The sequence below is a fragment of the Antechinus flavipes genome, chromosome 3, assembly GCF_016432865.1.
Source record: "Antechinus flavipes isolate AdamAnt ecotype Samford, QLD, Australia chromosome 3, AdamAnt_v2, whole genome shotgun sequence".
NCBI lineage: Eukaryota > Metazoa > Chordata > Mammalia > Dasyuromorphia > Dasyuridae > Antechinus > Antechinus flavipes.
Window position 1 is genome coordinate 9241773 of NC_067400.1, and position 25150 is coordinate 9266922.

General features: G+C 40.2%; 1 protein-coding gene across 2 annotated transcripts in view; it reads right to left on the minus strand.

Moving 5' to 3' along the window:
- The window catches only part of ATG4B (autophagy related 4B cysteine peptidase), a 36377-nt gene extending 12781 nt beyond the window's left edge, over positions 1–23596 (minus strand). Inside the window, exons 1-7 of one of the 2 annotated variants that reach the window (XM_051991678.1) lie at positions 23514–23596; positions 9083–9184; positions 8722–8793; positions 5398–5496; positions 3589–3690; positions 2841–2913; positions 708–787 (exon numbers count right to left, since the gene is read on the minus strand). In XM_051991678.1, coding sequence (XP_051847638.1) covers positions 708–787; positions 2841–2913; positions 3589–3690; positions 5398–5496; positions 8722–8793; positions 9083–9184; positions 23514–23523 — 538 coding nt within the window. In that variant the 5' untranslated portion in view covers positions 23524–23596. Of the gene's footprint in view, positions 1–707; positions 788–2840; positions 2914–3588; positions 3691–5397; positions 5497–8721; positions 8794–9082; positions 9185–21465; positions 21580–23513 lie in introns of those variants that run through there. The other variant, XM_051991679.1, reaches the window with a different exon arrangement.
- Between the last annotated feature and the right edge of the window lie 1554 nt (positions 23597–25150).

Genomic DNA, 25150 nt, shown 5'->3' on the forward strand with positions numbered 1-25150 from the left:
CCTTTTCAAGATTTAAGGCTTTAAGTCCGTGCAAAGGAGGCACTCTGTATTTTCAAATTATTTTTTAGGAAACTTGCCCTTCAGAGCACTGGGAAACAAAGGACAGCTGTGAGGGACTGAAGACGTTTATAGTGGGATGTCCGTGGCCAACGAGGCGCCCCACCTCCGACATTTATTGGATAGAACGTGGCCTAACCTTGGGCCAGGTGTTCTTCTCTGACAGAGTATCTCAAAGATACAACAAAGCACAGGCCACTCTGAATTATCCTTTTCCACTCTCTCTCCTCCCTAATCTTCAAAGATAATTTATAAGGAGGGTCCATGGACAGGTCCTGCCTCCTCTCCCAGGAGGCTCGGGCAGCCATGGGCACTTCTCTCTGTCACAGTTCATCACTGGTACCCCGCAGAGTTCCACTACCCAGATGCCCTACTCTGATCCCATCCTTACTCTCACGCTGGGGGAGGGGGCCCCCAGGCTGCCACCCTCACACCCCTGTTTTGCTGACCCATATTCCTCCAAAGTAACCGCCGCCTCCTCTGGTCACCCACCCCGCGCTGCAAAGAGCAGTTTTCCCTTCATGTTCTGTAATCCATAGGCTCCAAGATGAAATTAAGATTTGTCAACCACACGGATTTGGTTCTGATTAATCTGAGGCTTCCTGCAGTTACTTTCCCCTCTGCTCTCTCTCAACATTTCAATGACTTACTTATCTCCTCCATCACCACAGTGTTGTCCATTGCTATGTGGACAGCCAGTGAACTCCACGTGTCAAAAACAGCAAGTTTCCTAAAAGTAAGAGAAACAAGCAGGTCAGCAGGCTCTTGGAAGTTCACCATTAATCGTGTTTCTCTTCCCTTCAATTCTATAAGCTTCGAGAAGCCGGAATGACCAAGTGTAACAGAAGACAAAAACGCGCCATGCGGCAAGTCCCTCTATATTTCGGGGTGGCCCCCATTGCCGGCAGGGCCACCAGTATCTGGCTTGGGTCTCTGGCCTTTACCTTTTCGAGCCCCCTTTGTCTTGGAACTCAGCCTCCCTCAGCCTAACACAACCTGTTTGCCAATTCCCATTCCCATCACTGCTGTAGGAGTGACCGGCGGCTTCCAACCCTGTTCAGGCCATAAGTAAGTGATCACATCACAGAAGCAAAATGGTGAAAAAGGAACATATGGAGTTGGCCATGAGGCATTAGACTGAGCCCTAAGTCAAATACCTAAATTAGACTCACTGTTTTACTTTTAAATTTAACTTGACACATTTCAATGACATGCAAAATCACTTACTGCATGGTAATTAAGCAGAAGTGACAATTTTCACAGATAACTGCAACACTTTCTAAAGCCCCCAATTTTTAAATTTACTTTCTCCTGGTAATTATTGCTGCAGCCTTCATTTCAGTAGTCATCACCACAAGAATAGACAGGTGTTAAAGTCCAAAAGTCTTTATTGTCTCTTTCACCTTGGTTGCACCTTGTACAAGGTCATAAAATTAATACCAATCAGAGCTGGCACCTGAATACCAGTCTTATTAGCTTTCTCGTGGCCTTCAGAGGGAACTTGGTTTCAGTGGAGAAAATGCAGGAGGACAGGCTTGTCCCCACACGGTGTGAGATGGGATGAATGAATCTGTCTCTCAGTCCCCCAGGAGAGTCATCAGGAGCCTGACCGAGATGGAATGAATCTCTCTCCTTGGCTCCAAGAGCTTGAGTCTCCAGGCCTTTGTCTTCTCAATCCCAGTTTATATGCTCTACACCGAGTATAAACTAATCATTATATCACTGGGAAACCATTATTTATTATAAGATTAAATCTATCATACTGAACCATGCTAAACTAGATCACCACTGTCTCATTAATTCCACCCAGTTAGCATTTTGTAAGAATCCTTGTTTCAAAGTTCTGGCTCATAACACCAGTAGACAGAGCAGACAGTCTGTAAACAGGATCCAAAGCACAAGATTTGGTGGAGAATGAATGAATAAGAAAAGCTTCAGAGAGGAAGGGCCAGGTCAGACTGAATAGATTAAGTTGGGGGAAAGGAGGTGATTAAAAAAAAAAAGTAGATGTAGTTTCTTGACTCCATTTGAGAATTATTGTGCCTCCTTATGAGCCTGTGAATTCAACATCCTCTTTGCTTCTACTTCTTACTGGCAATTCAATTCCAGAGAAAGGGAAGAAGCCCAGACTGACTTTGCTTACAAACAATCTCAGGCCAGTTTCTACAGAAACCAAATAGGATCTCACTCGGTACTCATGCTCTCAGCACAGGCTAAGTTGAAGTGGTTCTCTCTGCCTTTCAAATCTTTTTGTCCAAAATCTTCGTGTCCACAAACACAAAAGACAAACACTGAACATATATGACAATGACACTTATATAGTTCCTACCCTTTACTTAGACCTCCTGCCACTAACCTGTATTTGTGGGTAATTTCAATAAAGTCCAAACCCAAGGGCTCCGTGACCAAATTAGCTTTGAAAAGTTTTATGCTGTTAGATATAGTTTTAACAATGAAATTTTAGATATTAGCCAACAGAGGGGGGGAATCTGTGGTGAGGGGAGAAAATCATAGTACCAAGAGCCAGTAGACAAAATATTGTAGAATTTCAATTTTGTTTTTATTTTTTCACTGGAAAATCTTTTAGGAATAATTGATTTATCACTTTAAAAAGCATAGAAAGGGACCTTTCCAAAAATGTTAAGGATAATCATTTTTAAAAATCATCTCCAAATTATACTAATAGTTGAGCCTGTTTTATGATGCTCTTAAGTACTTTCCAAATTTGAGTTTTACTACTGCTTTTCCTAAAAGAAATGAAAAACTAGGAGTGCAATACATACTTGAGTACTTGTGCAACTGTGTTTGGTCCGTACCACTGGCCTATAGATTTGCCCTCTCCAACTCCCATTTGAGCTGTATCAAAAAACAAAACAAAAAAAGCCCATCAAGTTATTCACATTTATAACCTTATTTATATCATCTCTTAAGAACACATCTAGTCTTATTTGGAATGAGGAAATAACAAACATCATACAAAAACGATTAGGCAAAAGAAAGGGACAGGCCAGAGCTGCTTTATTTCTACTCAAAGAGAAAGGCTGTCCTGCAGGAGGCACAGGTTGTAGCAAAGCATAATTTCTTAGGGACTTTGTCAATCTCATATAAAACAAAGCCAAATTAACTCGATTGTCCTCACCCTCAAAGGCTGCACTTTATCTATGTGTCTTCCTTTCAAATAGCAATATCCTCCCCCTCCAGAAGGTTCTACCTTCTGAGGTAATATTTACAGAGAGTTTGTAGATCAGAACCTCCTTCTTCTATGAGACAGGAGCACAGATATTCTCATTTTACAGAAGAGGAAACTGAGACACAGAGGCATGTTGCGCCTTGTACAAGGCCACAAAGTTAATACCAATCAGAACTGGCACCTGAATACCAGTCTTACAACTTCCAATCCTATACGCCTCCATTACACCATCTCAATAATCCCATCATCCAGCCCAGAAAGTTAAAGACATTCCTAGAAGAGGACAGAAAACTTGCTGGCCCTTCCCAAGATACCACCAATCCCCCGGATGCCCCTCCTACCTATTTGGTGGATAGAGTAATAGCTATCCTTTTTGTCAATGAAGGCGTTGAGGACGTTGAAGTAGTTGTCTGTCTGCCTCCTCCCTTGCTTCCATCTCCAATCTATTAGAAATACACAAATCAGTCAGAGTTACTTGGGATGGACTGAGATTCTTCATTTTGTGACACTTACCAGTTATAAATGGCTATATTAACAGCGGGCAACCATAACATAACAAGAACATGAAACAGTGAACATTTTACCTCAAACTCCTCTATCCACCTCAAAAATATCAGTAAGCAATAAAATGACCAGAAGAGAAGCAACAGGAGAAAGAGGGATAAAAAGAGGCAAACTGGCCACTCAGTCCCTAAAGAGGTCAATGACCACTAGGCAGAACAAACACCAGAAATAGGGATGACTTCACCCTATGACTTCATGCCCAAATCACCTCCATGGAATTCTGGGACCCAAAGGAAGGGACTCAACCGAGGTGGATAGTGAGAATATTTCTATGGGACAACAAATGGGGCCCAGAATTGAAATTCAGGTCATGGAGAGGAAGAAGGCAAAGGGTAAAAAGCCTGCCTGGCTACAGGGTAAGCACTTTTCTTTTTTCTTCTTCTTTTTCTTTCTTTTTTTTTTTTTTTTTGCTGAGGCAAATGGAGTTAAGTGACTTGGCCAGGTCACATAGCTAGGAAGTATTAAGTGTCTGGGGGCAGATTTGAACTCAGGTCCTCCCAACTTCAGGGCTGGTGCTCTATCCACTGCGCCACCCAGCTGCCCAGGGTGAGCACTTTTCATGACAAAAGAGAGCTGGGCCAAGCAGAGTCAAATGTGACATCACTTTTCTGTCTCTCAATATCCATGTTTGTGAAAATCATCAGCTGATGGATACAAAGAGACAAGCAGGTAGATCTTGCAAGCCAAACCACCTAAGGCTTCCTCTAATCATGAACAGCGACTCCCTGGCACCTGATTACCAGTTGTAACTTGCTTGTAACAAACAGCAAGCATTGATTTGTGTTGATTGCCCAATGCACAAAATATAAAACCCACAACTGCTTTTAGCACTAGCATATCTAGATGAAAGAGATGGTCTCTGAAAAGGAAACTAAAAAAAAACAAAAAACAAAAAACAAAAAAAAAACCCAAACCATCAAAGGTCCAGGGCTGCTGTCTGGCAGGGGGTTCTCCCTTTTTCAGAAGTTAAGGGCTGACTCTTCAGGGCAAGCTCACACCCTGTCACACCCATGTGCTCAGTCACACCCGTGCCCACCCACCCTTATTTTCAAGTACCTTATGATATGGTTGCTGTCTGTGATATGCATCTAACTTTCCTTTAAACAAAGCACTTGTGGAGATCATTAAAGCAGAGGTGAGACAAGCAGATATGAGAAAAAATTTACAAAGCTTCTAGTACTTCAAAGATAGGCTAATTTTAATATAAATTCAAATTATATACCAACAGCCAAGAGAAAAAATTACACAAACATGAAAATATTTCAAAACTTACACTCAGAGATAAAAACAAATCCAAACCCAAAGGTGCATAATTTTATCAGTTTAGAATGTCTTAAAAAACAAATTAATAGCTATCAATTTAATTTTAAAACATGCTGACTTAATCTGAAATCTCCGAATGCTTCATAGTAAATTTTATGTGATACTATGTGCTACACTTCTTAGTAAGAAAAACAGCCCCAAGTTAGATCTGTCATATTTGCAAGTGATTCTCTTTCAGCATTAGAACAACTCTGTATCTCCTTCCCAAGATATAAACTGAAAACCAAAAAACCCCAAACCAACCATGGATTTTTGTAGCTCACCTCTGCCTAAGTGTCTGCAGACTAGGGCTTGAGCAAAGATCATCTGCCCACACCGCAACATGCAGCCCCAGCCAGTATCTGATGTTGGGCCTGTCCCTCCTGTTATTACAAAGAGAAATCCATCAATAAGCCCAGTAGAAGTGATAAATTACACAAGTAAATGAATCTTGCTCCTTTTGTGTATTCTGTCCAGTTGAAAGGTACTTCTAGTAGCATAATATATTAGCACTTTTCATAATGTGCTATGGGAACCCCTTGGGACTCAGACTCCTCAGAAGACTGTACTATTTTAAGCAAGTGCTACTGAAACAAGCAGAACCAGGAATACATTGTGCACAATAACAGCAAGATAGTGCGGGGATCAACTATGAAAGGTTTGGTTCTTCTCAGTGGTTCAGTGAGCCAAAGCAATTCCCATACACTTTGGACAGAAAATGCCATCTGCATCCAGAAAAAGCACTAAGGAGACTGAATGTAAATCAATACATGTTATGTTCACTTCTTTTTTTCTGTTTAATCTCTCCCATGATTTTCCCCTTTTGCTCTGATTTTTCTCTCCCAATATTAAATAAACCAAAATATATTAAAAAAAATTTAAGTGTTATTGTTATTCCTATTTTACAGAAGAGGAAATTGAGGCAGACTGAAATTAAGTAACTTGCCCGGGATCACGTAAGTTTGAGGCCAGATTTGAACTCTTAATAAAACTACTAACGGACTTTAATTTCTAATATGATACCGAGAGCTAAAATACACATAAACAAAAACTCTGTGGTGACTTTTTAATAGTGTTAAGAGGTCCTAAGGCCAAAAAGTTTTGAGAAATGCTTCTATGCACACATGCACTCATGTATATCACTAACATAATAATGATGACTACTTTGTGGCTACAGGAATTGGAAGAAAGGCTCCAAGAAGGACCAAAAATGTGTTGTTTATTAAAATGTAATTTAAAACAGATGTAAGAGATGGACACTTTTACATATAAAACTAATCAGAGGGCATCTAGTCTGAACTGTTTGAGTAACAGTTATATCCTTGTCTCCTATATTTCTAACAGTTTGCATTTTAAAAGTCTGTAATGATAGATGGAAGAAAGCAAAATTCTCTGGCTCCCAAGAATTACGTGAATAACTTGTGCTTCACAATCCTAGGTTCTAGTAACTGTGTTTATCAATTTCAGAGAATTTACTAGAATTAGTCAAACTAATATCAAGTGCTAAAATAAATATAATAACTTATATACTAACTAATATTTTGTTTAAAGAAGATTAAAGTCAAATACTTAAAGAACATCACAATACCAATTTAAACAAAAATATATTATGGATTCTGCATCCACTGGCAAGAACTGTCAGGAACTATTTGTAACCTTAGGAATGAGAATCAAGAAGAAATTTGCTAACTGAGTACTATGTCTGTCAAAGGTTCAAAATTGGCCAAGTGAATGCAGTTTGCATGCTACTATATTGTACAAGTATCCTATTGAGGGCCATTCAAGGTCTCCCCATCTCTGGGTTTAAGACTCCTCAATACATCCCCGCTCCCTTCCAACCTGGCTGGTCCTCTATCTTAACAATCTTACTTTTGTCTCTCCCATTAAAGCCATCAGTGGGTTAGTTATGTCTTTAAGCATGTGCTTTCCATACTGAAATGTCTTTCAGTGTAGAAATTAGAGCAAATAAAAACAAAATAGCAAGAGTTCCTTTAGCAGTTGGGCGGGGGAGGGGGGGCAAAGAGACATATTCTTTATCAGAAGGCCCTCCCCCAAAAGAAGTCATTTCCTCAAGTCCTGCCTAGGATGTCTAGGCTTTCTGTGCTAACTTAACTGTACCTGTCGTAAAAGATCGGACTGTTGAATTAAGAGACTAAATTTTTAAGCAAAACAGAACTTTAAGCAAAAGTCCCCTTTAGAGGGCTTTATTCCATGATGCTGTAATTCTAGAATAATTGTGATTTCAGAGCCTGTAATCCAAGAAAATCAGCAATGGCAAATCTTCATCCTTTGAGGATGGACTGGAGCCAACAATATTGATCTTGACTAAAAAGAATAAAACTTTTAAAGAGAGATGGCTATACCGTATATTGAAATGGGCTTTGCTGTATGACTGTTTTGAAAGCCAATCCGTCCATCATAGGAATAATTTGGAAAGGAACAATCCTTCTCTGGATGTTTAAGTTCTAGTAGAGTTCATAATCAATCCAATGGACAGAGCCTTCCCTGGGGCCACTTCAAGCCTATTCTTTCTGATATTTAGGTTTCTAGTCAGGTAAAAAGGCTCTCCCCTCCATACCCTCTTGATCAAATAAAGATTCCTTGGGTTTACCCAAGTGTCTAGGACAAGAGAGGTGATAGTTCTTTTTATTCAGTCTTGGCCCCGGCATATCTAGAGGGCTGTGATCAATTCTAACATTTTACGAGGTGCAATGATAAGCTGGGAATTATTTCCAGTTAAGCAGCATAGTGGATAGAATGCTGGACCTCCAATCAGAAAAGCTCTGGTATCACTTACTAGTTATGTAACCCTGGGTATAGCAGTTGCTTCCTAGGATCGTGTGAGATCAAAATGAGGCACCATTTGTAGAGCACACACCTTAAAGCACCACAAAGATGCTATCATTCTCTTATTTTGTAATATGGAGAATGGCAGCTTTGTTTTTATTGCCTCAACTGAAAAAGTCACCTAGCAGAGCCCGCTATCTAAAGGCACCTAGAACTCTGAGGCAGAAAGGGCATTTTTAGCATGATGTTGCAGGCTGTTAAAAAGGAAAAGGATTGAGCTCCATTACCTTTCAGGCACCTTCCAGTTCTGAAATTTGGAGATTAATTGTAGAAGAAAATTAAGTTCTATGATTTAACATCCAAGGAATGTTCCATCTCAGAGATGGGAAACTCCACAGTTTTAGAGGAGCTGTGAAATACATTCCTAGTCTGGCCACTACCTAACTTAGCATCCCAGCCAGGACTTGGCACTGTACTTTGTATATATTTGTTCTCCAAAATATAAGATTAAATACTTTATAAAAATATCACATTTTTATGTTTTACATGTATTTTAAAATATATTCTTGAGGAAAGAAATAAAGTAAGACTAACGCAGGAACATGAATTTTTTGGGGGGAGGGGAAGAAAAAAGATGGAGGGAATTTCTGCACCTGAGATTTCATGGGAATAGGGAACCCACAATGAGGCAACTCCCAGAAGCAACAGCCATTAGCACTTAGCAAGTGTCAGCTAAGACATTTAGAAGCTTGAAAAGATTCCCCTTGCCAGCATGTTGCATGAACAATATTAAGGTATGCATATTAAATTGCTTTGCTTACCAATGGCTGGAAAATTTTTCCTATATGTGAACCAAAGCCGAGAAGTCACATCTGAAAGGATCTCTTCTTTTTCTGAAAGAACATTATGATTTCTTAATAAAAAACCAAAATAACCACAAAACAAAGTTCTCCATAAAGCTTCATGAGTAACATGGTTTAGTTTGAACTCAAATTATCTGGAATTACAACTCTGTTACATACAAAGTTTCCAAAATTAACACATCTGGCTTGTAAAAGATTTTATTAACCCTTTCTATACTTTTTAAATGATTCACTGATATTCAAAAACTGATTAGCTAGAAACTACTCTACAAAATATAGCATTATCTCAGGCAGACAAGATTCTATAATGGTTTATTACCTGTGAAGATGGTATATTTTCTACCCAATATCCAGACTGGTTCTGTAGTCTCAGGGAAATCTTCAAATTCAGCAAATCTGAGAGTATCGTAGGTAAGAGTTGCTGTTGAAATCAAAGACGATATGATAAATATATTTAATAAATCACAAAGTAAACAATATGCTTAGTCTATAATACTTCCATAACACGATATACAGTGCAGCAAAGGTTTATTTAGAAAGAACTGGGAGAAATGTCCATCTAGTCCACCATAAACTTTACAAATATTTTACAGACGTTATACTAGCTCACTGGAAAGTCTTCCCTTTCCCTAGCTTAAAAAGTATAATGTCTTAGAACTTTCAGGAACCTAAGCAGAATAAGTCGTCAATTGTTATATCTCTCCTATATTTACCTGTAAACATTCATAAAATAGTACTCCAAAACAAATCCTGGAATAGAAGAACTAGCAAAAAGAGGGCCCAAGAAACTTGAAAGGACCGTTTCACTCAGTTAATGGGAAACAAAGTCCAATACAAGAAGCTTCCCAGAAAGTCAGCATCAAGCCTCACCTCAGCAAATCTGCCAAAGATCCCGAACCCCAGCACAGGCAAAGGCCAACACTAGGACCCCCAGGTGCATCAGCATAACCGGGGGAATGGCAGACTCCAGCTCTGAGAACAGCTCAGCACTTCAGCATCGTCCAGGGCAGGGCACTTCCGACCCTAACCCTAAATGCCCAAAGCACCCACAGACCTCAGCACTAGGACCATGGCTCAGTCCCAGGGAAGCTGCCAGCCACCAACAGCTTTTGGCAGCACTAGACACCCCCACCCCAAGCCCTCAGCACAGCATCCCCATGAAGGACCCCAAGGACCTCAGCGCAACATCAACACAGCACCAGGTAAATGTTCTACAGACCCTGGCACAAGAAGCCTGAGACAATGTCCTTCCCACCCCAGGGGAAGAGATTAAATTTAAAAGAAAGGAAAAGGACCAAAAAAGATGAGCAGGAAACAAACAAGCATCTGACCATATAAAGTTATTATGGTGACAGGGAAGATCAAAACACAAACTCCGAAGAGAATGGATGTCAAAACACCTCATGGGCAAATATCCCCACTACTCCCAAATGGGAAGTAGTTTTAAGTCCAGAAAGAACTTATGGAAGAACTTTAAAAAATCACACAAGAAGAGAAGAGAAGAAGAAGCAGAGAGATGCAAGAGAATTATGAAAGTAAAGTCAACAGAACAGCTTGGGGAAAAAAAGCAACTAACTGCTTAAAAAGTAGACTGGGGCAAATGGAAAAGGAGACAAAAGCTAACTGAGGAAAACAATTTCTTAAAAGTCAAAATGTGGAAGCTAATGACTCTTTGAGACATCAAGAATCAATCAAAGAAATTCAAAAGAATGAAAAAATGGAAGAAAATAAAATACTCCATTGGAAAAACAAATGACTTCGAAAACAGATCCAGGAAGAGAGAATATCAGAATCACTGGACTACCTGAAAGTCATAATCAAAAGGAGGACCTGGACAACATCTTTTAAGAAATTATCAAGTAAAAGTGCCTCAATATCCTAGAGCCAGGAAGCAAAATAGGGATCAAAAGATCCCATCCATAACCTCAGGAAAAACACCCCCAAATAAAAACTTCAAGGTACATTATAGCCAAACTACAGAAGTAACAAGTCAAGGAAAAAACACCACAAATGGCCAGAAAGAAACAATTCAAACATCAAGAAGCCACAATCAGGATTGCCTAGGATTTAGCAGCTGCCATATTAAAGGATCAGAGGTATTGGAACATGATATTCCAGAAATCAAAGGCGCTAAGACTACAACCAAGTATCACTTACCTGACAAAATTAAGCATAATACCACAAGGGGAAAAAAATAGTCATTCAATGAAGTAGATGTATTTCAGGCTTTCATAGAGAGAAAATCAGAATTGGAAAAAAAAAACCTCATTTTCAAAATCAATACCTAAGAAGCCTAAAAAAAGTTAAAAGGGGAAAAGAAAACATAAGGGATTCAATGGAGCTAAATTGCCAATATCCTTACATAAGATGTTAATTTTAATTCTCAAGATTTATACCTCTATTAGTACAGCTAGAGTATGGGCATAAGATGAACCAAAGGGAATGACCAAAAAAAAAAAAAAAAAAATTAAGGGATGGGTATAGAAGAAAGGGAGAAGGTAAATTATTTCACAGGAAGAGGCATAAAAAAACATTACAGTGAAGGGAAAGATGCAAGGGCACTCTCACCAGTATTGGCTCAAAGAGGGAAAAAAATAGACATAGTAAGTTGAATACAGAAATCTGTCTTACCCAACAGGAAAGTACACGGAGAGGAGTTTAAGTAAAGGAGATGGAAAGGAGAGACACTGAAAGAAGAGAGGGCAGACTGAAGGAAGAGGAGAATGACAATGAGGTAGAGAGAAGCAAAATGTTGTCAAAGAGGGGAAGGATGAAAGGGAAGAGAGAGAACAAACAGGAGGAAAAAGAGGATGGTGGAAAATACACATTTAGTCATTGTAGCTGTGAATGTGGGATGAACTCTCCCACAGAAGTAGAAAGCAGAGTAGATCAAAACCCAGAATCCTACCATATAATGTTTACAAGAAAATACAGAGTAAAAGGTAAGAGGTTGGAGTGGAATCTATTTCAACTGAAATAAAAAAGCAGGGGTAGCAATCCTGATCTCAGACAAAGCAAAAACAAAAACAGCCCTAATTAAATAAAAGGAAGGAAACCACACTTTGCTAAAAGGTTCAAGACAATGAAATAACATCAATACTAAATATATATGCACCAAGCAGTAAAACATCCAAATTCTTTTTTTTTTAATTTTATTTTAGTGGTATATTTACAAGTAAAGATGATTTTTAATGTTCATTTTTGTAAGATTTTGAGTTTCAATTTCCCCCCCACTCCTTCCCTTCCCTCTCTAAAAACAGCAGGAAATCTGACATAGATTATACATGGACAATCATTTTTTATTTTATTTATTTATTTATTTATTTTTACTTTATGATAATTTTTTATTGACAGAACCCATGCCAGGGTAATTTTTTTTTTTTTTTTTTTTACAACATTATCCCTTGCACTCGCTTCGGACAATCAATTTTTAACATATTTCCATATGAGTCATGTTAGGAAAGGAAAAATCAGAAAAAAAAAGGAAAAACCACAAGTGACAAAAAAATGCTTCAATTTGCATTCAGTCTCCATAGTTCTTTGGATGGTCAGCATTTCCTTCCAAAGCATATTGGAATTGTCTTGGATCACTATATTGCTGAGAAGAGCTAACTCTATCATAGTTGATCATCACACTTTAAAAAAATTTATTAGCAGTATTAATTTTTTCCATATACATGCAAAGACAGCTTTCAACATTCATTTACCTTTGCAAAACCTTGTGTTCTAAACAAAGTCTTCTCCTTTCCCTCCCCAAGACAGCAAGAAACCTAATGTTACAAACATGTGCAATTCTTCTAAACATATTTCCTTTTTCATCATGCTACACACACAAAAAAATTGATCAAAAGGGAAAAAAACACTGAGAAAAACAAACAACAAAAAGATGAAAATAGTATGCTTTGATCTACATTTAGTCTCCAGTTTTCTCTGCACGCAGATGGCACTTTCCATCACAAATCTACTGGAATTGTCTTAGATCACCTCATTGTTGAAAAGAGCCATGTCCATCACAGTTGATTATATAATCTTCCTGCTGCTATATAAATGTTCTCTTGGTTCCACATTCACTTCACTTAGCATTAGGTTCATGTAAGTTTTTCCAGGCCTTTCTGAATCCAGCCTGCTGATCGGTCCTTATAGGACAAGAATAGATTCTATTTTGTTCACATACCATAACTTATTCAACCATTCCCCAACTGATGGACATCCACTTAATTTCCAGTTCCTTGCCACCACAAAAAGGGCTGGTGTCCAATTTCTTAAAGAAGTTAAATGAATTAATTACAAGTCCATAACCAAACAAGGGATAGAGCATCAAGAAATGTAAAATAAATATTTTTATTAAATTAAAAGGCTTGCCCAAACAAAATGTAACCAAGATAAGAAGGAAAACAGAAAGCTGGCAAACAACCATTATACATACAACTGTCTCTGATAAAGGCCTCATTTCACAAATATGTAGAAAACTGAGTGAAATTTGTAAGAATGCAAGCTAAATCCCAATTGATAAATAGTCAAAGGATATGAACAGGCAGTTTTCAGACAAAGCTATCTATAGGCATATAAAGGTCTCTGAATCATTTTTGATTAGAGAAATGAAAATTAAAGCAACTTTGAGATACCAGGTCACAACAATTAGAACGGTTGATACGACACAAAAGGAAAATGAAAAATGTAGGAAAATTTGGAACACTAATCTTAGGGTTGTGAACTGATCTAATCATTCTGAAGAACAATTTGGAACTATGTCCAAAGGCCAACCAAATTGTGCATACCCTTTGATTAAGTCTATATGCCAAAGAGATCATAAAACAGAGGAAAGAACCTATAGCAGCCCTTTTCACGGTAACAAAATATTGGAAATTTTCATCAACTGGAGAATGGCTGAACAAAGCTGTGGTATATGAATGTAATGGAACACTATTATGTAGTAAGAAATGACAAACAGGTTATTGAGAAAAATAAAATACTATTGAGGAAAAAAGAAATGATAAATAGGCAGATTTCAGAAAACCTGGAAAGACTTGTATGAATGAGAAGGAGGAAAACATTGTACACAGTATCAACAACATTTTGTGATGATCAACCTCAGTGATGATTTGACTCAGTTCTCAGCAATACAAAGATATAAGACAAATACAAAAGAAAATGATATCCACATCCAAATAAAGAACTGACGGAACTGACGGACCTTGAATACAGACAGCATACTTTTTTCACTTATTCTTTTTTTCCTTTTGATCTGTTTCTTCTTTCACATTAACATGGAAATGTGTTTTATATGACAGTTGACTGTTCTCTGTTCTTGAAGAGGACTAAATTGGCATGACTATGTTACAGTCAAGTTACAGAGAGTCCAATTGAGCTGATCAGAGCAATACGAGCTCGGAGTGCTCTGCCCCGGTCAGACACAGTTTCTATGAACATTTGGGGTGGACTCATAACTTTGTGCATCTCGCGCTTCTGCGCTAGTTCAATCTTGCTCTGTTCATAGAGCACAGCACCTTGGGCAGTTTTGTGAGACTGTCTCCCATGTTATACAACCAATTCTAATGTTCTTGAAAGATCTTGTGAATGTCTTGCATTGCTTTTTCTAACCACCTTGTGAAGTGTTTGCCCTATTTATCAATCCACAAGTTCCTACTGGGCACCAGACACTGTGCTAGGGGCTGAGAACAAATGAATAAGGAAGTTCCCTGTGCTGATGCAGCTCAGGAGGTGCCAAAAGGCAGGGAAAAAGAACTCAGCTGGGATCAAGTTAGCCCAGGCCAGCACAGGACATCGGCAGCAATACGAACAACTGGAGACTGACAATGCTAAGAGTGCTGGGGTGGGGGACACCAAAGGTCCTTGGAAACTAAGGAAGGCCATCTCCTCTCCAAGCTGCTCCCACTCTGGCACACATTACACTCTGTTAGATTTTATGTGAAATCTAAGCAGGGTCCCCCCTATCAGGCTGAGAACTCCTGCACTCTCAGCCTCCCCGCTCCTCAAGCAGATCTCAGCTCCATCTGGACTCATAAGTGCCAGGAAGAGCCACCCATCTACACTGACAGCAAAGGAACACCAGAGGACGAGCTTGTGCTTCTGCTGGGGAAAGCAGATTTCCACTGGCATCAATCACAGAAAGAGGCCCTGCTGTTCTCCAAGCCCATGATTAGCCTTTCAAACAGAAGATGAAGTTTATGGAAGACAAGAAAGCCGGCGAATGAAACATTTCCTCCCTTGGCTAAGATGTTCCTCTAGTGGTGTTCAAGCAAAACCCAAAGGAAGCGAAGCTTCAGGAAACAGCAAAGACTGCAGGGGAATGGTAGGGTCGCCACTTTTAGGGAAGCATACATGACAACTGCTCATTTGGAATCAGCCCCACTTCCCTTGAATTCAAGGGAGACCATTTAGCCAAGGACAGAAAAAGTAAAGTGGCTTTGCTGGCTTCTCAACATGCTTTACACAGCAATCATTTGGCCAAAAACAGTAACTAAACCCAGAATCATTCAGCCAAAAAAAAGAAAAAAAAATTAGTTCCTTTCAGAAACATCAGAAAGTAAACCTCACTCTTTGCAACAGGTGTCCATATTCTCCAGTTGCCTTTCAACAAAAGCTGGACTGGCTTCCTTTTTCAATGGCATCGAATGATACTATGCCTTTATGAGGTATTAATCTCACAGTATAATTAAGCTTTTCACTCTAGCTAGTGCAGTGTTAACACTTGTACGCACTGGGCCCTTGAATATTGGAATCCATGTCTGGTCTTTGTCAATGACCATCCCAATGCGGTCTCCGCCTGAAACCTCTCTAAGGAAACATTTTTAGATCAACAACTCAATCTTTCTTTTTTTACAGTGATTTACATTACAAATCCTAGCTAAACATGCTAATTCTCCTCACAAAAAGATAAAGAAACACCTAAGAAACAATGTGCACAGAGAGGCTGTTCATAGACAACGCTGTGAGCTTGGAGGCACTCGGGGGTCCTGGACCCAGCCTCAGACACTAGCCCTGTGAGCCAGCACGGTATACTTCTATCTATTTAAAGTTTCCTCAACTGTAAAATGGGAAAAATCATAGTGCTTACCTGCCAGGGATGTTGTGAGGATCAAATTAGATAATATTTGTAAAAACACTTAACAGTGTCTGCCACGGGGTGGGTGCTTAAGAAACACTTCTCCTGTGTGGGAGAAAGCCCAGTTCCAGTCCAGGACTAGCTCCTAACTAGCTGCTTGACTGGGGCGAGTCACTTCCCTGCTCTAGGCCAGCTCCTTATCTGTGAAATGACAGGGCCGAACCAGGTGATTTCTAAGGTCCCTTCCAGCTTTGAAATTCTCTATTTCCTGCAGATCATTCTGGAAGGAAAAGATCAAAGAATCATCACACACTTAAATGCTTTCTTTTATCTCCACTAACCTGCCATATGGCCTGGGAACAAATCATCTCAATTATAAGCCTCGTTGACCATTTTTATAGCCTGGTAATAGTACCTGTCACTTCATACCATCATGAAAACAATATGAGAGTCTGGGAAGTGACTAAACTGCATGCCATTTTCTCTTTATTCAAGATACTGCCCTGAATTCAGAGTTTGCTGTTGAAAGGAACAAAAACCACCTAAGCCTTAGTTATAGAACACTGTAGCATAATAATTTCTAATTTCAGAATATTTGATCCCATTATCAATAAGACTCTCCTTTGGATTGGCTTCATTTCCTACAGAATCACAAAGTGACCAGGGGCTCACAAGAGAAGTTATTTGATGGCCTAGCAAACACACAACCATTGCACTCTCGACAAGAGGCTTTATTTGAACCTGAACATTTTTCTTGAGCTTATTACCATGAAATGATGACAAACTGTTAATCATTAAGAAAATGTCATCGCTTTCCATTTAAGAAAAATATCAGAGAGAAAAGTAAAAAGCATACAACTATCAGAGCAAATATTTATTTTTAAACCAAGTTCCAACTCTGTCACTCCAAGATTTTTTCGACACTGTCCTGGAGGCGCAAAATCCTGAGTTTAAATCAGCATTTACCATTCCCTTCCTGAACCTGGGCAAGTCACTAAACCCCAAGTGCCTAAAAAAAAAAAAAAAAAAAAAAAAAAAAGACAAAACAAGATTACTCTGAAGTAAAATTACTTAAGTTAATGGAGTAGAGAAATGCAGAGCAGACATATTTCTTATGAAATTTTATAGGTCAGGAAGCCAACTTTATAGCCAGCACAGTACTGGTTAGTCAGTCTTAATAAATAAGTTCAAATCTATCACACCTGTCTTCTGCTGTAACTAAGAAATTTATGGGTTACTGAAACCTACTTAGCCACTTAAATAGACAAGTACAAAAGACTCCAAAGAGATGAAGACAACCTAGATGTGAGAAAAGCTACTAAAATGAACCAATTAAAATCATGAAGGTCAAATTCTCAGTAGCTTATCATAGTATTAAAATGACAAATATAATATTTTGGCGAATTATTAAAATTGGAATTACTAAGAAAGGAATAAAAGACAGATTTTTTCCTTAAAGCATCTACTCAAGGTGAGAACGCAACAACTAATGAAAACAAACTAAACAATAAATGAAATCAAATTATTCTCAACTTACTTGATTTTACTTAATGAAAAGATTTAACTATATTAGGTACTAGCTGTCTCCTTCTCTACTCCTTGAGTACCAGGCAGAATGTTTTACAAGCCCTTGGCAAAGACCTCAGTCCAAGACATCTCAATGATCTATAATGATAGTAAGATAAACAGAAAACAGCTGGCAGCTGGCAAAGTTCCACGAGGATGATTTCACCCTCTCTTACAGTCTTAAAAAACCATTCTCCACTGAAACCTTAAGGGTTCTATGCCCTCCCTGCCTCCCCCCCCATCCAGATTTGAGTCAAATACACTATTCATATGCTTGCTTCTGATGCAACACTAGCAATCTAGTCATTTCCAAAGACCAACTTCTGCTTACACTCTTGTGACCAATCTGTATTCCATCCTCACAGCAACACTGGACAACCCATTCTCTGAGTTGTAATAGAAAATAAAAACTCAAATAGAAAACTCTTATCTATAATTTAAAGCTAATAATAATAAGCTTGGTGAAAACCATTGCCCAGATCCCTAAGATATGTTATCTAGTATTATAAAATCATGTTAAAAGATTATCTGGAAAATTACAACTATTTGAAATAAGACAAGGTACAAAAAGGAAAAGTTGTAGGTGTAGAGGAAACTTTCTGCTTTCCAAGAAAAGTGACAACATGGAACTAAGATTTAAAAAACAGGTTAAATGAAGAATGAAAATTCAAGAAACAATCCTAGGGAAGAGAATAAATATGTGGAAATAAGAGAAAATGGGACTCAATAATCTTACTCACGTTAATATATATACTTCAAAGAGAATAACTGACAGAATTCTTGTCCTAGGTGGGATAATCACCTATCAGACATGTTACAGTAGGGATACCTTTCACCTATGGATTGTAGGGTCCCTCAAACTTTTTAAATAGGGGGCCAGTTCATTGTCCGTCAAGACTGCTGGAGGGCCGGACTATAGTAAAAACAAAAACTTTGTTTTGTGGGCCTTTAAATAAAGAAACTTCATAGCCCTGCGTGAGGGGGATTCAGCTGCCGCATCTGGCTCACGGGCTCACAGCCGTAGATTGGGGACCCCTGCTATTTGCAGTTTTTCTAACTATTATGCACTGGGAATAGATATATATATATATATGCTGCACTTTAAAATATCACCTTTGTTATGTCATCATAGTGCAAGTTTTCATTTGTGCTCAGTCATCTAATTTTCCACTTAAATTTTTATTTTTCTTAGACATGAGAATTTTTCCTATTTATATGTGTGAACCCAACTAGCTCTATTCTGAGTCAAAATTAAATTTCAAAAGGTAAAAAAACCAATGTGAACATAATTAAAGGATAAAGACTTCCTTAATATGCACGACTATGCAAGGTTTTGGATTCAGGAAAAAGATGGTTTATCAGGAATATCTTGGGAAAATTCCAGTTTAACTCATCTCAGTGACACAGGGAAGATGGGGTCCCAAACAATGCCTTCTGGTGTATGAAGTGGATACTGCAGTACAGCAGGAAGAATACTGGAGGCAAGGAGTCCTAAATCCTGGGTTTACTGCTTAGTTACATCCCTAGCCAGTTGCCCATCCCAACCTCTTCTTATCTATAACACTGGCGGGGTGGCCTTGCTGAGCTTGAAGCTTCCTTACACCTTAAGCAAAATTTCTAATATTAACAGTGGTATTTATATGAACAAATTATTTCTATCAATCTGCCCAATTCTAACAAAGGAAATATTAATTCACACAGCAATAGAATTAAATAAATTTGACTTAAACCAGCTATTTAAAAAAAAGTATTAACTCTTCCAGCTTAACTTTATTCTCTCACCTCTTAAAATAAGTTAACAATAAAGAAATCTTTTCTATCATGCTCTTCTATAATTGCATGATCTTTAGATGAAATGGTATTCATAATCTGTGCATTCTGACATATGGCCAAAGGAGAGAAGATGTGTGTGTGTGTGTGTGTGTGTGTGTGTGAAGAGATGGGGAAGAGGGGAGAATAAGCAGAGAACAAACAAATAACCTATAAGAAAGCGAAGATGGACAGTCATGAATATAATCTCTTCTATTATTATTTATGCTTCCTCGAAATGGAAATTTATTGTTACATATTTTGAGTCCTCCCTGATGTTCCACTGGACACACAATGTTTTCTGTTTTTATTTTCCTTTTCTGTCTTTTTCTATTTTTAAAAAATTTTAAATGAATATTTTTAATAGCAGCCTGAATTCTTAAACAATTATTTTATAGTTTGAGGGATGCCAAATATAGAACGAATGATAGTAGAATATCTACGTAAGGGGCAAGATCTTGCCAATAAACTGAAGAACATGAGACATTCTAACAAATTTCATTTTTTCAACCACATTCTAGCAACAGCACGTCATGACTCTTTAGTTGACTTTATGACATTACAAAGTAAAAATAAAAGTAGAAAATAGACCACAACAAATCTGTATGGTTTGTTGTCGTACCAATTAAGAAATACATGAAGAGTCAGCCCATTTAAACTTAATTTAAAAAATGAAAAAAGATTAGTTTGGACCAACTTGGGTCAACTAATACAGGTTCCCAGTGAGCACCATTTCTAATTTCTCACAAATCATTATTTTTTAATCAAGCCTAAATATTTTCTGGGTTTCAATATCAGATTTTCAGAAATCCCTTTTTACTCCTTTCTTACAATGAAAACATCACAGACAAGACACTGGTTTAAAAGTTCTAGCTTCTCAGCTGTGTGACCTTGAATGTCATCTCACTTCTGGGTCTGATGCCTCATCTGTAAACATTAGGGTCCATGCTTGATGAGCTGTTAGGTCCTTTCATCTCTAAAACTGCTTGATTTTATGGAAAAACAATAAAGCACTGGGACTAATTTAAAATCACACAAGAAGAAGGTACACTGATGGTATTTATAAATCATAGTACAGTTCTGCTTCAAAAGCATTTTCACCCTGATTGTCTACAAAAACTTCTAAAAGATTACACGATGCGATCTAAATTTACAAAATTGTATAAGTTTACTGTTTCTAACATGGTTAAATATTTGCTATGAAATGGATTTCCTTTAAAGAACACCCAAACAGTTTACATTAAAATGCTGGGAAATTACTACTGAGTGCATTTCAAGGATAAAGATAACTAGTTTAATATGCAACTGAGAAATTGTACAGAGGTTTTTCAATGACATCTCTTTAATCCATAGATTGATTTTGTCCTTTTTATTTTATTTATATATATGTTCTGTCAACATATTAGATCAATGTTATATACAACATGCAAAAAAAATGAAATTTAGGAGTCTAGACAATAATAAAGAAGTCTATCACTGTCACTAAATATTTTATTTATTTGTTATTTTTTATTCTTGTTATTCATTATATATTATTTATCTATGACATTTTCAGGATTGTTAGAGGTCACACGTTTGTTGAATGGAACACAAAGAGATGAAAAGAGACCCTGACCTGAAATGTACTAATAGCACATGTAAAAATAACTACGCAGCACTGAACTCTGTAATCATGTACAAAATGCTAATGGATTCCAGGACTTGAGCTAGGGCAGCCTGAAGAAGACTATATTAGTACTTCCTAAACAATTACATAATTTTAGCAAGAAAAGCTAAAATACCATCCCGTTTAAACAAATTCATGGCCTCAAAAGGAGCCCTACATATGTAGCATTCCCCTGGGATTTTAACAGGTAGTTGTTTAAAATGTTGCTTGATATACAGGGTTCGGCTCATTTGGTTTAAGTTCTAGTATATAACCTTGGAAAAAACAAATGAACCTTCTCTAAGCCCAAAGGATGTATAATAAAACTTTGTTCCCAAGGTGTCAAACAACCTTTTCTGTCTGTCCTCTAGGTAGACTTGAGCCCAGCACTGTACTAAGGAAGCAGTTCAAGGTCTCACCAGGCCCAAGCCTCTCTTTCAAGAAAATGCTTTGACAGTTAATTCCTTTCTTTATCCCACTACTTCTATGAAAGCTCTTTTGGGGAGAGAGAAGCTGGACGGTCCGTAGCCACAAATTCACCATTTGGGGCAAACTCCAGAGTCCCTGATCCAATCGCTTTAGATTGGCCAACTGCTCTCTAACACGAGATACTTGCCCATAGTCACAGAGCGCCAGAGTCAGGACTTAAACACAGATCTGACTTCAGCGCACGCCACACCACCTTCTCATCAATGTTCTTAGCGCAGCCCAATTTAGTGACCACCTTAAAAAATAAAAAAATCCTATTACAGAAGTTTATAAACAATGCTCAAAATAAAAAATATTTTCTCTGAAGATACTACAACTGTAGTCTAACAATTTTAAACTCCAATAAAGAAATCACTAAGCGGTGCGTTCTCCTTACCCCGGAGATGTCACTACTGGTCACACTCACAGTTTGAGTTGGAAGGGACCTGGGGGTCCCTCAGTCCAACTCATCCACAAAAAGAATCAAATACCCAAGGAAGTAAAAAACAAGGGAGAAATTACTTCTTACAGCACTTTTGACAAAATGGATGCTCAATAATCAAGGAATGGCTGAAACAGCTATTGTATAGGCATGAAACTGAATGTTACTGGCTCATAAAGATAAAAATTCCCAGAAATTTACGGACATTGACATGAACCCAGAACTTAGAAAAGCTGGACCAAGAAAATAATTAGCAGAATGACAATAATGTTTAGGAAAACACTGAAAAACATTAAAACTCTGGTCAATGCAATGACCAATTTTGACTGCAAAGGATTCCAACTGGCAGAGAGGTAATGGATTATAGGGACATGTGTTGGAAAATATTCAATTTGGGGAAAGAAAGCTTCTTTAGGAAGCGAGTGATATTAAAAAAAGAAATCAATCAAAACTCCTAAATTTAAAACTAGATTTGCTTATTGTGTTCATTTTGAACTCAAATGATTATAATTCCAGGAATTCTCTTTTTCCAAAGTTCTTCACGTTTATTCCTTTAAGTAATAGGCTCCCAACCACCAAAAAACCTTCAAAGTACTATTTCCAAGTTAAAATGGCATAATTTTAAACTTATTTAAGCTAAAAATGCCAGGAGAAACAGACAAAATAATATCATATAATGACAAAGAAAACTGTAGCCAGGATTAATCTATTTTGCAGATAAGGTCATTCATTGTACAAGGCCAAAACACAAAATCGAGGGTAAAGATAAAACTAGGTGGGGTAGGGAGGAGCTCCAGGCAGGGGGGCCGCGGGGAATGGGTGGCTGTGACCCTGTCCAGCAGCTTCTGCAGCCCCTTCTTGGGCTTCACTGGCAAAGGCACCCGGGGCTGGACCACTCCTCCTCGGCTCGTGGGGGGGAGCAGCAGACCGAGTTGGGCAGGGCTGGGTGCCCTTGGGCAGGCACAGCTGGGCTCCGTCCGACCCCGGGGATGGGAGTCACCGGCCGCCCGCCCGCCCCACCAGGGGGACATCTGGCTCGACTCTCTAACTCTGGCTGCGCACCAAGAATCAGTGCCAGACGAGGGGTCCCCCGGCAGCCGGGGCCCCGGAGCTGAGGCAGAACTCGCACCCAGATCTCTCGGGGTGATGGAGCCATTCGGGGCCTTGCCACGCACCCGGTCCTCTTCTATGACTGAGGTTCCCCGCCCCGGCTCCGAGGACGCGCCCGCTCTGCGTCCCCTCCTGCTCCAGCCTAGAACCCACGAGAGATAGTTCGCAGCTCGGCGAGGACCCGCGGGCCACCCCCCCCCCCCCCGCACGGAAACCAGGGACGTTTGTGTTTATCCGAGTAAGGGGAAGGGGACGTCTCCTCCTCGAGCCTGGGGCCCATCCCCCAGGCTTCGTGGACCGCCTCGCGTGGGCTCCTAGCCCCACGGGACACAAAGTAACCTTGGTCCAGGCCTTGGGGACCCTTCGGGGCGGCGAGGAGACCCTGCCTGGCCCGGCCCAGCCGGCCGCCTGACCTCAGGGACGCCGCGTAGCTGGGGGCGGGGCGGGGCCCTTTCCCGGCCTTCAAGGCCGGCCCGCCCGGCCGCTGCGTCTTCCCAGCACGCCAGTCCGAAGCGCGACCCGCAGGCCCGGGCCGAGGAGGCTGGCTCCTCAGGGCCTCCCCCGCTTCCGGCGCGCCCGGTCTCGACCCCCAACCTTTCCACCGCCAGACCCGAATCCCGAGCTGAGGGACGACGCCTCCTCACCTGCATCCATCTTCCCTCCTCGCCCACCGACTAACCGGCGGCGTCGCTACCACAAGCACCGCGACGCGACGCAGCGTGACGTCACGCGGAAACGGGGCCAATCAGGATGAGGCCTCGTGCACGGGGGTCGCGTGAGCAGGAAGCGTAGAGGAAGGGGCGGGGTCGGAAAGGGGGCCAGGTTAGGAAGTTGGGAGCGCAGACCCAGTGGAGGAATTAATGGGGAACGCCATCTTGCCGTACGGAACTACGGCTAGAGGGGTGGAGCGTGTAGGCGGAGAGGCGTGGTCTTTTTGTCGAGAGATCGCAGCAGGTGGAGGGAGAGGGAGGGGGCTCTTGTGGAGACTTTCTCCGGGATATCTGGCAAAGGCACACCCCCGGGAGAACATCATCTCCGTGAGGACAGGACCTGATCTTCCTTTTATCTCTATCTCCCGCGGCTAGCTCTTACCTGGTGCTCAATAAATGCACGTTTGTTTTAAAGCGTCTACTCTTTGGCCTTGGGACACAAGCAAAGGCAGAAGCAGCTGCTGCCTGGTGGGGTTGGACAGCGGGCTCCTTGAGCCTGCTCTTGGTCTCAGTCTTTGTATTTCCATCGTTTAGCACAATTCCTTGCACATCGGAGGCGCTTAGTTGTTGTTGGGTCAATTCGAAGCTACTTAGACTGCGCTCCTTTGTGTTCCTCTCAGAGAACTGCCCCCTCCTGCCTTTCTAGCTCTGCCCTGGCTCCGACCCCCCCCCCACCGCCCCAGGCTCCCTTCAGATTAGGCGCCCCCTTCTCCAGAGGCGGGTGGCTTCCTCTCTAAGCGTCCACGGTCCGTCTCTATGCGTCTGGTGTGGACCTGCACAGACACACGAGGAGAAAGACAGCTTAGCACTGGCTAGAAAACTGGCTTCCGAGACCACAGACTGAGGGGCTGCCTACACATTCAGCGAGAACTCTAGATGGACAGACATGGAACCAAGTCAGCTCCTGCACCGATGGGAAATCCTTCCACTTAAAAGGCTGCAAGCCCAAACTAACGGGGAGGGAGTGCTGGGGCAGGGGGGTCTTTGGTCTGTTTGCAGATGCTCTTGCACTGAATTCAGCCTCTGAAGCTGAGAGACAACTAAATATGGAAGGAATCTCTGCTGTTAATGCTAATTTGGGTCTAATAATGAACACCCAGAAAACGCAGGACCTCCTTCAGCCAGCACCACACCATCTATATGTGGAACCATCGTTTCAGCAAATGGAGAAGTTTTGAAGCTGTGGATAAGTTCACTTACCTTGCAAGGATACTTCCCAGAGATGTCCACCTTGATAATGAGGTTGACTCCTCCTTGCTCGGTGTTTGGGAGGTTCAGAGGGAAAGTATGGTATGAGATTGGTTACCGGAGTGAAGGTCTGCAGAGCCTTCATTGTTGGATGCCTGTGAAACCTGCCCAGTACCATGCCAGAAACTGAATCACTTCCTTTAGAATTGTCTTCCGAAGTTTCTCAAGATCACCTGGCAGGATAACACCAGACACTGAGGTCCTTTCTCAAACTAAATGCCAAGCAAATTCTACTGCAAGGCGTGCAACTCTGATGGGCTGGCCATTTTTGAATGTCAAATGTAAACTTGCCAAAAGACCCTATTTTCAATAGTATTTTATTT